The 16,572-nt window shown below is 50.7% G+C and overlaps 1 protein-coding gene across 2 annotated transcripts in view; it reads right to left on the bottom strand.

Annotated features, from left to right (window-relative positions):
- The window catches only part of TRIM66 (tripartite motif containing 66), a 70,653-nt gene that overhangs the window by 11,174 nt on the left and 42,907 nt on the right, over positions 1-16,572 (bottom strand). Inside the window, exons 14-17 of one of the 2 annotated variants that reach the window (XM_088482779.1) lie at positions 15,922-16,316; positions 14,333-14,468; positions 6,954-7,028; positions 5,739-5,891 (exon numbers count right to left, since the gene is read on the bottom strand). In XM_088482779.1, coding sequence (XP_088338905.1) covers positions 5,739-5,891; positions 6,954-7,028; positions 14,333-14,468; positions 15,922-16,316 — 759 coding nt within the window. The remainder of the gene's footprint in view (positions 1-5,738; positions 5,892-6,953; positions 7,029-14,332; positions 14,469-15,921; positions 16,317-16,572) is intronic. The other variant, XM_088482780.1, reaches the window with a different exon arrangement.

Here is a 16,572-nt window from a genome sequence, read left to right as displayed (position 1 = left end):
TAGTTCCCTAATTCATACTATGCCATACAGTAGTTTCCCCAAATTATTCTATGCCATACAGTGGTTCCCCCAATTCATACTATGCCTTACAGTAGTTCCCCAAATTCATACTATGCCATACAGTAGTGGCCCCAATCTATACTATGCCATAAAATAGTTTCCCCAATTCATACTATGCCGTATAGTAGTGCCCCAAATTTATACTATGCCAAACAGAAGTAGCCCCAGCAATGGAGTTTTTTTTTTGTATATTCTATTTTTATTTAGGCTTACAAATAGATACAAACAATCAAAAAAAAAAATTACAATGAAGCACAAAAATATTCAGAAAACAAATCAATAACATCTATAACATAAATTAATGAATCTGATATAAGAATATTGAAGTGAAATAAAAAAAATAAAAAAGAAACCCATCACTACGAGTGCCAAAACAAGGAAACCAGGAATACCAAAGGGGGAGAATATCAGGGGATCGTCAGGCTGGATTACATATAATCCTAAAACATCTAGCTATACTAGCAAGAAGACATATAGTTTTTAGAATCCCCTGAGGATTTATACTCCAACCAGGGTTACCAGGTACTGGCAAAATCAGATGACTTGTCTACTGAGGAGGTTAAAATATCTTCCATAGACATAAAAAAGTCAATTGTATGGAACCAATCTTTGCGAGTAGGAGGTTTATTGGAGTTCCATAGAACCGGAATAACAGATGCCTTAATGACGAAGAAGAGATTCTTGTATTCGGCCAATGGGATGTGAGAGTGATTGAGTAATCAAAATGCAGAACCAGTAGGGACAGGGACACCCAAAATTTCCTGGGTTGTGCTGTGCCTGCGGCCTCGCCGCTCACTGAAGTAATCTATTACCATCTCTCAGCCTGTTACCACCTCAGCTCTCAAAGCCGCATCCCTGCTGTCTAGCCGTACCTTTGCTCACAAGGCTGCACCTTGTGCACCTCAACCTGTTACCACCTCAGCTCTCAAAGCCGCACCCCGGCTGTCTAGCCATACATTGGCCCACAAGGCCGCACCTCAGCCTGTTACCACCCTGGCTCTCAAAGCAGCACCCTGGCTGTCTACTCGCCCCTTGGCCCACAAGGCCGCATCTCAGTCTTTTATCATCTCGGCTATCAAAGTCGCATCCCGGCTTTAAAAGCCGCACATTGACCCTCTAGGCCACATCTCAATCTGTGCAACCTCCGGCTCATTAGCCGCATCTTGGCTCTCAAAGCCACCTCTCATCTTGTTTCCATATCTGCTCTCAGAGCCACATCCCGGCGCTCATAGCTGCACCTCGGGCCTCAAGGCCACTTCTCGGCTCTCTAGCTGCATCTTGGCAGTCCTAGCCGCTTCTCTACTACAATAGCTCTACCTAGTAGACTTCGTGATTACCTCACCTTTCCAGTCCTCAATCAGTCGCATAACATCTAGTGGCCCTAGGTTAATCGTGTAAGCCTCTACTATCTCGAGTTAAGTCCAGGGGGCCACCTAAGTAACGGTGAACGTGTCCAGTTCTAAGGGAACAGTGGGTTCTGTTATTGGTGAAGATCTCGCCTGAGTGATTCTAGAAGACTTACACGGTGAGTCCTAGGAGACTATAACACCCCCCATCTACTTTTTGTTCTGGGAATCTCTTACAGACTGTTTTTTCATAGATACACCATTCCAAATTGTTAGATCGTCATGGAGTCTCCAAAACCATCCAATACTTTTGTGGTTTATCTGCTGGTGGATTTCTCTGAAATGAGATGTTAAAGAGTATGGGGGAGATTTAATAAGGCTTGGAGAGAGATAAAATTGGAGATAAATAGCACCAACCAATCAGCTCCTAACTCACTTTTCAAAGCCTGTAAAGTGATGGTTAGGAGCTGATTGGTTGGTGCTACTTATGTCCAATCTTATCTCTCTCCAAGCTTTATTAAATCTCCCCCTATGTCACTTCCTGTGACATCATATCTCTTCGGCAGTTATAACCCTTGCCCATCCCCACAGAACCATAGCCCTATTTACCTACAGATGTCATTAATACCTTTGTGGTGATATACTGTGATCTGGGTTGATCATTTAAGCAAGACGGGTCACTTTGTATCAGAAACCAGTGCTCTTCTGACAAAAATGTAGCTTCCCTTTTTTATTCGACAAACAGAGTTATATATCATGGAATACTCGTAAATAGTCTCTGACAAAGGAAGAATTTACTTCAAATTTCAGCAAAGCTTTTTGTGACATCTTAGATGCTGAATTACCCTTATCTTCTTCTTTTTATCCTCAGTGTAACGGTCAGATGGCATTGCACCAATCGGTCATTGGGACAATCTCTGAGATGTCATCAATCCGATTGGTTCCACTAAGCGGAAGTTGCGCATAACAAAACCCCACTCTCGTCCACTGGTATTTCTCCAGTAATCTGACTTTTCCTTTACGTCCGCGTCCTGAGATTGTTATTTTAAAATATCTTTCTCTTTGGCTTTGGAGTCCTCAGAGCATTGGAGAAGATACACGTCCATGGTTCCTGCCAAGGATGTACACGAGGAATGACCAGATAAACCATTTGCCCCTCAGCATCAAAAGGTGGTAGCGGGGTGTGGCCAGAGCCCTGCTGGCTGCTGTTTCTTCTTGCACAGTGGTTGGCGATTCCGGCTTCACATGCGGTCACATGACTCCTGACTGGTACTCGCCATCTATGTAATAAGGGAGCTGTGTATTTGCTACTTTCTATGCACCTACAGACCCTGTAACCCTGACCTTGATTTACATCGACCAATGATGACCTGGTTCTCTGACCATTGTTCCATGCTGATCTTGTGCTGCCATTGACTGATCTGCTTCCTGACCTTCAGGGGCGCAGAGAGGGGGCAGATCGTGTACCGAGTACCTGGCCCCCGGCCTTTTGGAAGGGTCAGGCCAGCTGGTGAGGGGGACACCTTTGCAGCACATAGTATTTTTCATGTAGATTTTTTTTTTTGGAGGGGATGTTGCCACGCCTGCCATATTTGCCCCCCTCCCAACAATATGCGGACAATGGCTCTGCTGACCATGAGTATCTATGCTCCACATGGACTGGTAACCACTTGAAACTATGTGCAGAGGACCTGAGGGCAGCTGAGTACCGGTGAGCACATTCAGCTCTATGGGAAATGCCACTGACAAATCATAAAGAGTGCAGATCCGTACTGCTTCTTTATTGCAAAAGTGCATCAACCTGTCCGTCTAGGTGCTTTGGACTTGGAACTGGGCCCTATAAAATAATCTGTGTCTGAATTTGCAGATCCACCTGATAAAAGTCGGTAAATGACAGGTGGGGAGATGCATTAAAGCATTGGAGAGAGATAAAGGGGAGAGAGACAAAGTTACAACCAATCAGCTCTTAAAAGTCATTTTACAGGCTTTGGTTGAAAAATGTCAGGAGGTGATTGGTTGGTATTTTATTTCTCTCCACGGCTTAGTACATCTCCCCCAGGATCACTTGATTAAAGCCGACCCTCCCATTTCAAATTTCTCCTAATTGACTGCCTTGTTTATCTCATTCATAGTCTAGATCAATGTTTCCCAACCTCGGTCCTCAAGGCACACTAACAGTCCAGGCTTTAGTGATATCCCTGCCTGAGCACAGATAGTTAAATAAAAATAACTGCGATATTAATTAAGACACCTGTGCTCAAGTATAGCTATCCTTAAAACATGGACCTTGAGTGTGCCTTGAGGACCGCGGATTGGAACCTCTCGCCTAGATTATGAGTGATGGACTTTGGGATGTCTGTATTACAGGTAGCACTTATGTGTGTTTGGATGTTTTTTTATTACAGCCGTCGAAATTAACCTAGAAGAAGTGCGATTTCCTACACGCGTGTAACTGAACGGTGCAATAGTCGTCCTGTTATACGTATAGGATGACCTTTGTGCAGGAAGGTGGGGAAAGGTCGTGCATCCGAAAAACAACAAACTCCTTATTAAACGAACCTTGTCTGTTCCCCCCTCCACCCCCACCACCAAGATCACGGACACAATCCCGTCCGATAAAATGTCTGATTTGTACAGTTTCATCACAAATAGGCGCAATCTCCACAAAGCATCAATGCACGCAGGGCCGGCTCCAGGCACGTTCAACCAGTGCGGTCGAACGAGGGCGCACCCCTCCCAACCATCTCTGTTTCAGCGGGACAGTCCCGTTTTTCGGCCACTGCCCCGCTGTTCCACCCGCAGGCCAAGTCTCCCACGAGCGGTCGGTAGGTTGGGCACCCCAGACCCCGGACAAGCTGAATGAATGCCACACATGCAGAGAGAGGGCTGGGGGCAACCCAGCTACTGAAGGAGTGCTGGGCTCACCCCCAGCCTGACGTTAAACGGGAGAGAAAAGAGAGAAAGAGCATTTCTGTGTACATGAACTCATTTCAATGGGCCTGATATTGAGTCAGACGGATGTCTGCGCACGGACACAAATGGTTTTAGCAAACAGCACATGCGCAGATGTGGATTTACGCATTTTTGCATACGTCCCTCTTAAACTTGGCTGGATCTGTCTATCGGTGAAATAGGGCGTTCTGGATATGGGCAGCAACGATGCGATCGCATATAACCACCCTGACTTGTTGGTGTGTCGTGAGCGTGTATCTAAAGCTCCTTGTGATTCTGGGTCCCGAGTACTGGGAATGGAGGTCTGTATCTGACGGATCTCTTGCACCTACCCAGTGCCGATACTGATGATGACAGTTGCGGGGGCCAACATACGATAAACTGATGGCACAAGATTCTGCTGCCATGCGCCCGCTTTATTTGAACAGATTCCCGCCCTGGCATAAGGAAATAAATCTGGCTCCCACGGCTGCCAGCAACTACAGACACTGGCCCTGATTCAGAGCCGGACACTCTGACAGAGCACTCGGTCTGAATTAGGCCCGTCCCTCTTACTTTTTGGAGCGGCCTCCTGGCCGCTCGCATAGCTGTGGGTTACCACCCACAGCTATAGCGAGCGGGCAAAATGATGGTCGCGATGGTCAAGACCATCGCAACCATCGGGCTTGCGACGAGACCCTTGTGGTAGGGTCTCGTCTGCCGCAAGCCCTGGAGTGCTTTTGGCTCTATCAGAGCCAAAAGCACTCCCACTGACATAACTAGTGATGTCAGTGGGTTTGGCCCCAGACGGTATGCGTTCCCATGGGAAAGCCTCCGTCTGGGCAGCCACGCCCCCGGCACGCCCACCAAAGGGGGCGTTCTGTCAATCACCATCGACAGCACGCCCCCTTTGGTGCGAGACCCATAACGACAGCTTGGCCGTCGTTATTCAGGTCTCGCGCATACGCACGACGGAGCCACCTCCGTCGTGCGCATGCGCACTTGGGCACCATCGACCCGCTTGCGAGCGCTCTGTGCTCGTGAGCGGGTCTGAATCAGGCCCACTGTGCCTGGGATTTAGACTCAGCCCCTAGAGTATGTGTTTAATGTACATTTTATTATATTAGGATTATTTTATTAATAGGTGAACCTCTGCCCTGCACGACGCTCTTACGACAGCCTATTTACATGATGCAAATCTCGCCACAGCGACCTCCAATCAGATGATCAGCTTCCATCTGTCCGATGTTCATTTGCCAAACAGAAGCATCAGTTTAAAAATGCATTGTATTTATTTTTAGAAAACAAAATTAGTATTTACTCTCTGAGATGCCTCTGTAACATCATTGACCCCTGATTTCTCTCGTATCACAGAACCCTTATTATTAGCGAATTACTTACATAATTAAACTTTGCACAATTCCAAAACATGAGCCTTATGTCAAACACCAGCTCCTCGGGGGTAGAGTAATGAGGGATGTTCCGCTTCTGAAGCTTCTTGCGAATGATTGACAGGTCCATTGGCCTCTTTATAATCTGGTAATAGTGACGTGCCTTCATTAAAAAATGTATATATAACAAACACATCAATTAGTTTAATTAACAAGATTAGAACCTGTTTACCAATGTAATCCTTAACAGCATCAGGCACTAATGTCATCTAAGCACTGAAGTCTCTATACTACAAGAGATCTGTATAGGAGCTGGGAACCTAAAGTGGACTAATAATACAAGGGCCCCTTATACTGTAGTAACGTGTGGGGAAGCTGGCCAGTTCAGTGATAAGGTGCCAGCCAATCAGCTCCCAACTGTCATCTCACAGGTGTTTGAAAAATGACAGTTAGGAGCTGACTGGCTGGCACCTTATCACTTTTCACTCTGTCTCCTAACACTGCTTAGTAAATAGACCCCTCAGCAAGTTAGTACGGGAGCTTTTGGAAACTGCAGCTGTCCTGGGTGCTGCTGCAGTTCTATGGAAATTTGCCCTGAGAGACTGCCTATCATAAAGAATGGGGGCGCTGAGAAGCCTGGAGGGTGCATCCGCTGCGGAGTCCCTGGGGTGGGGTTGCTCAGCAATGCTTGGCCACCTTCTCAGAAGCGCCCACACTGCAGGTATGATACCTGTGCAGTGAAGCCCCTATTGGAGAGTTGAGAAGGGCCCCCGGGAGGTTAAACTGGCATCGCCAGGCCCTTAAACAAACTTTACTATGGGCCCCAGCCTCCTGCAAATATTGGGTGCCGATACCTGGCATATAAATCTGTACACTACCACAGTCCTACACTGTATGTCTCTCTGCTACACTCCGTCTCCAGTAAATGAATCAGCCACGTGTGGGAGTCTCCATTAGCGAAGTTAATTATCTGCCACGGGTGATAGACACTTCAATCTACATCAATGACTGGCTGGAGCCATTCACATTTCATGCATGGCATGGAAACTCATTACCAGCTGCTCCTTTGAAACTTCAGTATCTAGAATAGAAAAGGTTACCGCTATTTTGCCTTTTATGTGAAGATTGTCATAGAGTAATCCATCACTCTCCGGGAGAGTATAATGGCCCCTTTTGCTGTGACTGTGCCAGGAATTAAATATCAGATAAAATAAGTTGTACTTACCAGGGGGCTGACCGGCTCCTGGAAGGGTACACTCAGGCTGTTACAGTAGAGGGACAGCACCAGCTTCTCACACTTCTAGAGGAGGAAATAATTCACTGTTAGTTCCTCACCTCCCCTGTGACTCATGATTGGAGAATAACACATGATGGGCACTGAATGTGGGGAATGTTTTATTATAGAGTAAACACTCTTCTATGAGGTCATGTAATTGTATCACGTTCTATGGGGAAACATGGATTTGTATTGTATTGGCAGATGGTGGGGCTTGAGGCATATTGGGGGCGCCGCTTGCTGAGTATGAATTAATCCCGGGATCGGTATGATTTAACACCGGCCGCATGGTCGGCGATTCAAATCCCGACAGCGGAAGGCCGTCAGAGGTGAAGATCCCGCTAAAGGTAAGTATAAACTAACAAACCCCCCCCCCAGTAACCTTAGCCCCCCCTTAGGGGTGCCAAATCCTAACCCCCCCCATGTGCCTAACCTAAACCCCCCTCTGTGCCTAACCCTAACCTCCCCCAAGTGCCTAACCCAAACCCCCCTTCCCCGCTGCCTAACACTAAGTCTCCCGGGGGGGTGCCTAACCCTAACCTCCCCTTCCCCTAGCCTGAACCTAACCCTCTCGGGGGGAAGGCCTAAACCTAAGTCCCTCCCTGGGAGCCCCTAACTTAACCATCCCCCCCTGCGGCTGTCCGCGCCAGGCTTACCTTCGATCGGTAAACCGGGTGTCGGGCTCCCGGCATAGGTAAAATGACAGGGATCTCGAAGCCTGTCATTTGTACCTTACCGGGATTAGACAGTCGGGAAGCCGGCGGTCGGGATTCCGTCCGTCGGCTTCCCCACTGCTTCCCTTGATCCCATGAGCGCTTTCACATGCAAAATGGAGAATTTGTTTTCCAGGACAAGGTTACAGAGTTCCAGCCACCTGTGTTCCTGAGGAGGGGGTATACTATAGACCAAAAAAAAAGTGCCCCATGTATGGGGTGAATGTGCAGTATAGGGGTGCATGGGACACAGACTATCACAAAATGCGCACACATTGAGCGACGTAAGCGGTATGTCGTTATGAAACTTCATATCGGCCGGACATCGCTCCAGTGTTTACCCAGCATTACTCAAGCAGAGAATCGAATCACCTTTAACAGTACGCTTATAATAACAAGAGATATGGTAAGAACTTACCTTTGTTATCTCTGTTTCTACGAAGTCCATAGGGTCCACAGGGTTGACCTTGGGGTATAGCTGGATCTGGATCCATGGGCACCACGCAGTTAAAGCTTTAGCTGCTCCCAGGATGCACTTGGGTCCGTCCTCCTCTATACCCCGCCCCCGGCCACAGCACCTCAGTTGGTAAGCAGCCTAGGCCGGAGGAGGAGACTAAACAGAGAGAAGGAAGACTGGAACACACAAGAAACCATACTCACAGAAATGGGAGACGGAAAACCGGTGACCAGCCACACAGCCCATTTGAAGCCAGGTGCGTCAGGGCGGGCGCCCTGTGGACCCTATGGACTTCGTAGAAACAGAGATAACAAAGGTAAGTTCTTACCATATCTCTTGTTTTCTACTTCAGGGTCCATAGGGGGTCCACAGGGTTGACCTTGGGGATGTCCCAAAGCAGTACAACTAAGGGCGGGGACGCTCCTGTGCTGAAAGGAGTACCCGGCGCCCAAAGGATGCATCCTGAGAGGCAATGGTGTCAAACGCATAGAACCTCAAAAACGTTTGAATTGAAGACCAAGTGGCCGCCTTACACAGCTGAACAGCAGAAGCGCCACGTCTAGCAGCCCAAGAGGGACCCACAGAACGAGTGGAATGAGCCTTAACAGAGGCTGGCACAGGTAAGCCCTCCTGTGCATAAGCCTCACAAATAACGGAACGAAGCCAACGGGCTAACGTTTGTTTGTTGGCAGGCCAACCCCTCTTGTGAAAACCAAAGAGGATAAACAAGGAATCAGACTTCCTAACCGAAGCCGTCCGGTCTACATAAATTCTAAGCGCCCGGACCACATCTAAGGAAGTCTCACCAGCTGAAAGATCAGGGGACTGAAAAGCTGGCACAACAAGTTCCTGATTAATATGGAACTTCGAGACCACTTTGGGCAAAAACTCAGGACGAGTGCGGAGCACCGCTCTGTCCTGGTGAAAAATCAGGAAAGGAGGGCGACAGGAAAGCGCCCCCAATTCAGACACCCTCCTGGCCGAAGCAATTGCCAGGAGAAAAACCGTCTTAAATGTCAGCCACTTGAGCTCCACCGCCTCAAGAGGCTCAAACGGAGGACCCTGCAGGACCCGTAGCACCACCGCCAAGTCCCAAGGAGCCACAGGAGGCACAAAGGGAGGCTGGATCCTGAGAACACCTTGGAAAAAGGTGTGAACGTCTGGTAGTATTGCAATCCGCCGTTGAAACCACACGGACAAGGCGGACACATGAACCTTCAGAGATGCAAGGCGTAAGCCGAGATCCAATCCTGACTGAAGAAATTCCAAGATCCTAGAAACTCGGAACACCTGAGGATCATAATGTCTGGACTCACACCACTGAAAGTAAGTGTGCCACACTCTGTGATAAATCCGTGCTGAAGCAGGCTTGCGTGCCCTGAGCATGGTACCAATAACCGAACTGGAGAAGCCCCGAGACCTCAAGACGGCTGTCTCAAGAGCCACGCCGTCAAAGACAGCCGACCCAGATCCGGGTAAAGGCAGGGCCCCTGAGACAACAGGTCCCGACGCTGAGGAAGAGGGTACGGAGCGTCGATGGAGAGGCTCCTGAGATCGGAGTACCAAGGACGTCTGGGCCACGCCGGAGCTACCAGCACGAGCATGCCGCCGTCCTGCTTGAATTTCCGCAGAACCCGAGGAAGCAGGGATATCGGAGGAAACAGATACGCCAGGTGAAACGTCCATTTCACCGACAGCGCGTCCACCAGACTTGCACCTGCGTCTCTTGTCCTTGACCCGTAAACGGGCAACTTGTGATTGTGACGGGAGGCCATCAAGTCCAGCTCCGGCAGTCCCCACCTGTCCACGAGTAGCTGAAACACCTCTGGGTGAAGCGACCATTCCCCGGGATGCACGTCGTGACGGCTGAGGAAGTCCGCCTCCCAATTGAGGACTCCGGGGATGAAGACCGCCGAGATCGCTGGAATGTGACCCTCCGCCCAAGTCAGGATACGAGACACCTCCGACATCGCTGCCTGACTGCGAGTTCCGCCTTGGTGATTGATATACGCCACCGTGGTGGCGTTGTCGGACTGCACCTGTACCGCCCTTCCGTGAAGAGCGGGGCCGGACGACTGCAGGGCCCTGAATACTGCCCGCAGTTCCAGGATGTTGATGGGGAGAAGTGCTTCTTCCGCTGACCAACGACCCTGAAGCGACAAAGAGCCGGTCACTGCCCCCCAACCCCGGAGACTGGCATCCGTCGTGAGCAGGACCCAGTCCGGGATCCAAAATGGGCGCCCCTCGACCAGATGAGCTGTCTGAAGCCACCAAGCCAAAGATAGCCGAACGTCCGGAGACAACACCAGCACCTGAGAGCGGATCCGGTGAGGTAACCCGTTCCATTCTGATAGAATCAGCCCCTGCAGGGGCCGGGAATGGAACTGGGCAAATTCCACCATGTCGAATGTCGACACCATGGACCCCAGAACTCTCATAGCCGAATGGACCGACAGGCGGCAACGGCTCAGGCAACTGCGTATCCGCAGCTGTAGGGAGGCGACCTTCTCCGGAGTCAGGAAGATCCTTTGCTGACGCGAATCCAGCAGGGCTCCCAAATGAACCATCCGCTGTGATGGAATCAGGGAGGACTTTTTCCAATTTATCAACCACCCGTGTGCTTGCAGGCAAGCGATCGTCAGGTGGAGATGTTGAAGCAGTACCTCCGGGGAGCTCGCCAGCAACAGGAGGTCGTCCAGGTACGGCAGCAGCCGTACATTCTGGTTCCGAAGATGTGCGGCCATGACCGCCATAATCTTCGTGAACACCCTCGGTGCCGTGGAGAGACCAAAGGGTAGTGCCCGGAACTGATAGTGGTGTTGAAGGATAGCGAACCTCAGATACCGCTGGTGTGAAGATGCTATCGGAACATGGAGGTAGGCGTCCTGGATGTCCAGGGACACCATGTAATCCCCCGGTTCCATCGCCAGAATGATGGAACGTAACGTTTCCATCCTGAACTTGGGAACTCTGAGGAATTTGTTCAGAGACTTCAAGTTGAGGATAGGGCGATGAGAACCATTGGGTTTCTGCACCAGAAACAGAGACGAATAATACCCCGTCCCTCGTTGTGATAGAGGAACGGGAACAATGACCCCTGCTTTCAGCAAGGACTCTATAGCCTCCTGAACCTGTAACGCCTTGGTCTTGTCCTGAGAAGGACTTGTGCAGAAAAACTGGTGGGGTGGTCTGTGCCGAAAAGACAGGGCGTACCCCTGGGAGACCACTTCTCGAACCCAGGCATCCGTGGTGGTATTGTGCCAGCACTGGGCAAATAGAAGAAGTCGGCCTCCCACTCTGAGGTCCCCCAGAGGGAGGCCCGTCCCATCAGGCCGCAGGTTTATCTTCCTGCTTGGAAGAAGGGCGCCGAGCACTCCAGGCTTGCTTCTTGGGTTTAGAGGCCGTCTTACTCGCAGACTGTCTCGGGAAGGACTGACCTTTCGCCTTACCCTGAACCCGAAAGGAACGAAAAGCCGAACTCCGAACCTTAGCAGGCAGTGCCGCCGAAGGGAGGAAGGCCGACTTGGATTTAACCAGGGTGTCCACTATTTTGTCCAAGTCCGGACCAAATAGCAATTCCCCATTGAAAGGTAAGGCCTCCAGACCTTTCTTTGAATCAGAGTCCGCTCTCCAGGACCGCAACCATAAGGATCGGCGGGCAGACACCGCTGCAGCCGATACCCGCGAGGTCAGCAGACTAGCATCTAAAGAAGCTTCTCCAATGTAAGAAGCAGCGTCCCTCATTTGTCCCAACAACGCCCGCTGGACATCCGGAGCGTCGTCCGGGAAGGTATCTTCCAATGCATTGGCCCACCCCTCAATGGCCTTGGCCACCCAGGAGATGGCCATGGACGGTCGGGCCACCGCCCCGGAGAGGGAGTAAATAGACTTTAAGCAAGTCTCAACTTTCCTGTCCGTGGGATCCTTCAGCGAGGATATCGACGGTAATGGTAAGGTGGCGCCCCGAGTTAAACGGGTGACATGGGAATCCACCGCCGGTGGAGTTTCCCATTTTTTACAATGTGCCTCAGGGAAGGGGTAATTAGAAGCCAACCGCTTCTGAGGAAGGAATCTCTTACTGGGCGCCTGCCAAGCTACCGCCATATGATCCGTCAACTGATCCGACAGGGGAAACACCGCAGAAGCCACCTTAGTTTTTTTGAAACTAGGAAACTTCGATTTAGGAACCGGTGCCTCATCCTCTATAAGAAGAATAGCTCGCACCGCCCTAACTAGTGCTCGCACATTAATGGACGACTTGGTATCCATTTCCTGGACCGAGGCGTCCGAGTCAGTGTCATCAGGGACCTCCCCATCATCTGAGGAACCCTCTGAGTCCGATACCTGAGCAGCCCGTGTCATGAGTGGGCGTTTTGAAATCCTAGAAGGCATGTCAGTCTGCAACATTGACTGAAAAGCCGAGGAAGCGGCCGCCAAATTTTGCACGGAGTTGGAGAGCACATCCACCCAGGGTGGAGGAGTCACCATAGGGGCCTGAAAAGGTACCACAGGCTGCTGCGGCACAGGGGAAGCCTGCATATACATAGGCAACCCTGCATAGGGACCCACCGACTGAGACCCAGGAGGACTCCGCAATAACTGCGGGACACCCGGGGAATGGGGGATGGTCGGCTGGGACAACGACCTAGTAGGGAGAGCAGTCGGGACCGACAGACGGTCCGCAATAGACACCAGCACTTGAGAAAACATCGCCCACGGTGGTTCCTGCGCCAGAGAAGGTCTGGATGGGCCAGGAGCCACCTGGCATCGACTACACAGGCCATCCTGTGACAAATCCTCCCTATCTACTCCTGCAGAACAGCGTCCGCAGGAGGCCAACACCGGAGCCACTGAGCGCTCAACCTCCTCGTCTGACATGACAGAATATATTATATATCTGGCACCAGGGTAGAAGTAAAACGCACTCACCGGTGTGCTGAACAACAGCCCACAATATGGCACTGAGTAGCACACAACTGTATGTGACGGACCTCACAAATACGTGATCTATATAAGTGAGGTCAGTAGAAACGCCCCTCCCCCACACACCTGTAGGGCTTGTAGGAGAAGTAAAGGGATAGGTATAAGCTGACAGTAAGTAGAAAATAAGCACAGACAGGCAGCACTAGCAAAAGTCACATACCATGCAGGAAGATATACTCACTGCACCTTTCCACTACAATCAACCTGCCCAGATTCAGTGTCTGGGAGGGCTATAGTGCTGTGTACGCTGTCCTTAATCAGGGGAGAGGTACACAGGGGGACCGGTCCGCGTGCTCCCTGAGATCTGCGCTGCCACTGAGAAAATGGCCGCTGGAGACCTCAGAGGAGGAGTGGCCGTGTAGCTGCAGCTCAGCGACGCCAGACTCCGTGCTGAAAGGCGCGCTGAGCTGAGGGGAGGAGCCGCTGACAGGGAAGGCTTCCTCCCCTGGCTAGCATATTAACCCCAGGGCTTACCGGCATCCCGCTTGCCATATATCCCTGGTGGTCTAGTGGTCCCACGGGTTATTCCTCCTCAGAGGGGGAGCCCGCCGCCACCGCTAGCTGCCCCCGGTCTGTCCCCTAGGACCGGGGGCAAAGGACTGCATCTGCAGGCAAAACCCGCGAGCCGCCGCTAATCGGCGACTCGCGGCTTACCTTGTCCCCGGCGACTCCGGCAGCAGTCCAGGGAGGGACCCAGAGTCCGGCTAGTACGGACTCTGGCCTCCCGCCGCGATCCCCAGTGCAGTACTGGCGTCGCGGCGCCAGCGGGGAAGGAGAGCGGCAGCGTGGGCGTCTGCATAGACAGCCCGTCGCTGCCACACTAGAGCCTCTGTTTTAAAATAAAAATCTAACAGGCTCTTTTTTTTTTTTCTTCAAAAAATAGAAAGCTTTTGGGGGCTGCTCCTGCAGCCCCCCTGCGCAGGTGACCCGACTCCGGCCGGGCACCAACTCAAACTGAGGTGCTGTGGCCGGGGGCGGGGTATAGAGGAGGACGGACCCAAGTGCATCCTGGGAGCAGCTAAAGCTTTAACTGCGTGGTGCCCATGGATCCAGATCCAGCTATACCCCAAGGTCAACCCTGTGGACCCCCTATGGACCCTGAAGTAGAAAATGTTCATTTCTTCATAATTATGACCTTAATGGTGTAAAACTCCCCATTTACCGATGTTACTTACCCTCTGGTCGTAGGCGTTAAGGTGTGGCAACATCCCCTCTTCAATTTTATTTTCTCTGCTAAACCGGGTATTATCGCAATCGTATTCTACTTCTGGCTTGTTCAGATTCCGGCACAGTGTACACACCCATTCACCACTGCAGAGAACACACAAGATGACTCCTTAATGCCAAAAGTTTCCACTTAACCATCAACAAGACCAGAAATACAGTGATGCCGGCATGTGCTGCAGAGCCATATCCAGCCAACAGGTGGCAGTAGAGCAGTTCTGAGGTCTCCTCTATGCATTGAGGTATGGGTCATTTACAGACAGCTATTGCTGCAGATCCATCTAACACCTTGTCTGACTAGCACATTCTAGGCGCATGACAATTTTATTGGCTTTGGATACAGCCCAATAACATGACAGTTAGGAGCTGATTGGATGGTACTTTATCTCTATCTCCAAGGTTTAATAAATCATATTTTAGCACTAAGAGATACTGCATCTGGGTATTAAGCAGTGATGCAGCACTGAGAAAAGGGCAATATTTGTACATTGTCCCAACACCATTCATTTAGTTTACATTTTACATTGTTCTCCTAATACCATTTTAAAAGATGACGAAGGATTCAAGGCCTTTGGGTGACCAGGGCTGTGCGCTTAATACAAAGCACAGTGTATATCTGCCAGCAATATCCTAGTGTAACTACTATACCATCTCTCTCAACCTTAATCCTACTCTCCTGTGCCTATAGCGAATCATTGTTTTACAGATGGAGTGTTCTTCTTTATCCAAGATCAAGTGTCACGGGAAGGACTGTCAGTGCCACCTGCCATCGCTCCAAACCCACACAGACAAGTGCGTGAGTGGGGATAACACAGCATAATCCATTATTCAAATCTATTTTAGCATACCCCGGTCTGCCTACGTACACTGGCCACGTTCTGCAGACGTCATTAAATTTCCCATCCAGTGATGATGAATACCCTCTATGATCATTGCCCAGTTTTCTGCATAAGGGAACTATGGGCCTGATTCAGACCTGGTCGCAAGCGCTGAGCGCTCGCAACCGGGTCAATGGTGGCCCACAGCGCATGCGCAAGACAGAGCCGGCTCCGTCGTGCGCATGCGCGAGACCCGGCTAGCTACGGGCACTCCGTCGCTCCGGGTCTCGCAACAAAGGGGGCGTGCTGTCGATATTGAGTGACAGCTCGCCCCCTTTGGTGGGCGGGCCGGGGGGGTGGCTGCCCAAACGGAGGCGTTCCCATGAGGACGCCTGCCGTTTGGGGGCGGCCCCACTGACATCACAAGCCGAAATCTCTCTGGGGCTTGAGGCCACGAGACCCTACCACAAGGGTCTCGTCGCAAGCCCAATGGTCGCGATGGCCTGGACCATCGCGACATCATCATGGCCGCTCGCAATAGCTGTGGGTGGTCACCCACAGGTATGCGAGCGGCCAAGGGGCCGATCCATAAAAAAAGAAGCCCGGCCCTGATTCAGAGCGAGTGGCTCTGAATCAGGCCCAGTATCTGTCTGAGGCACCTATAGAACCCTTATGAGCAGCAGACTGATATAAAGTATAAACACAGGCATTCACTGCCGTACCCTGGGAAGCTGAGCAGGGCCGGCACGTGGCAGGACAGGTGGAAGACTTTGGGGCACTTGTCACAGCAGAGCATCTCCCCTCCGTTCAGGCACACGGCACAGAAATCCTCGTTCTCAATGTGGTTGGGGTCATCAGACTTTTTCACCAACGGGAGCCCCGAGTTCATTTTACATTCTTGGGTCTGTTCAGCCAGGGACTCAGGCTCCAAAATGTGTCTGATCTCCTGGGATCCCCCGGTGTAGGAGTGTATCCGGGGAAAAGGGTGCGGAGGTGGCGGAACCGGTGGCAACAGATGGTCTGTGTCCTGGGGTGGAGGGTCTGATCCATACGGTAATGTGGACTGTGGTGGAACCTCTGTGGAGGGAGCAGACGAGCTCAGGCTGTCTGGATTAACCTAGAACATAAAGAAACATTTAATTTTGTTTTTAAAGTTATCCAGAAACCCACATTCCTCCCACTATGAGAAGTTATTGAAGTATTAAGGACCCTGCTTGAAATCAAATGAGATTACTCCACATATGAAACTAATATTTTATCCACTCCAAAGTAGTGCAGCTTCAGATGTTCCAGGAAACCATAGAGGATTGTAGGTTCTGGACAGAAATTTCAGGAATCTGATCCTATGAGGTCCCAATGATCTCTTAGTTTAA

This window comes from Taudactylus pleione, unplaced genomic scaffold (genome assembly GCF_031769625.1).
Source record: "Taudactylus pleione unplaced genomic scaffold, aTauple2 ptg000295l, whole genome shotgun sequence".
NCBI classification, from domain to species: Eukaryota; Metazoa; Chordata; class Amphibia; order Anura; family Myobatrachidae; genus Taudactylus; species Taudactylus pleione.
The sequence above is the reverse complement of the archived record's forward strand: the minus strand, read 5'-3'. Positions and strand labels throughout refer to the sequence as shown.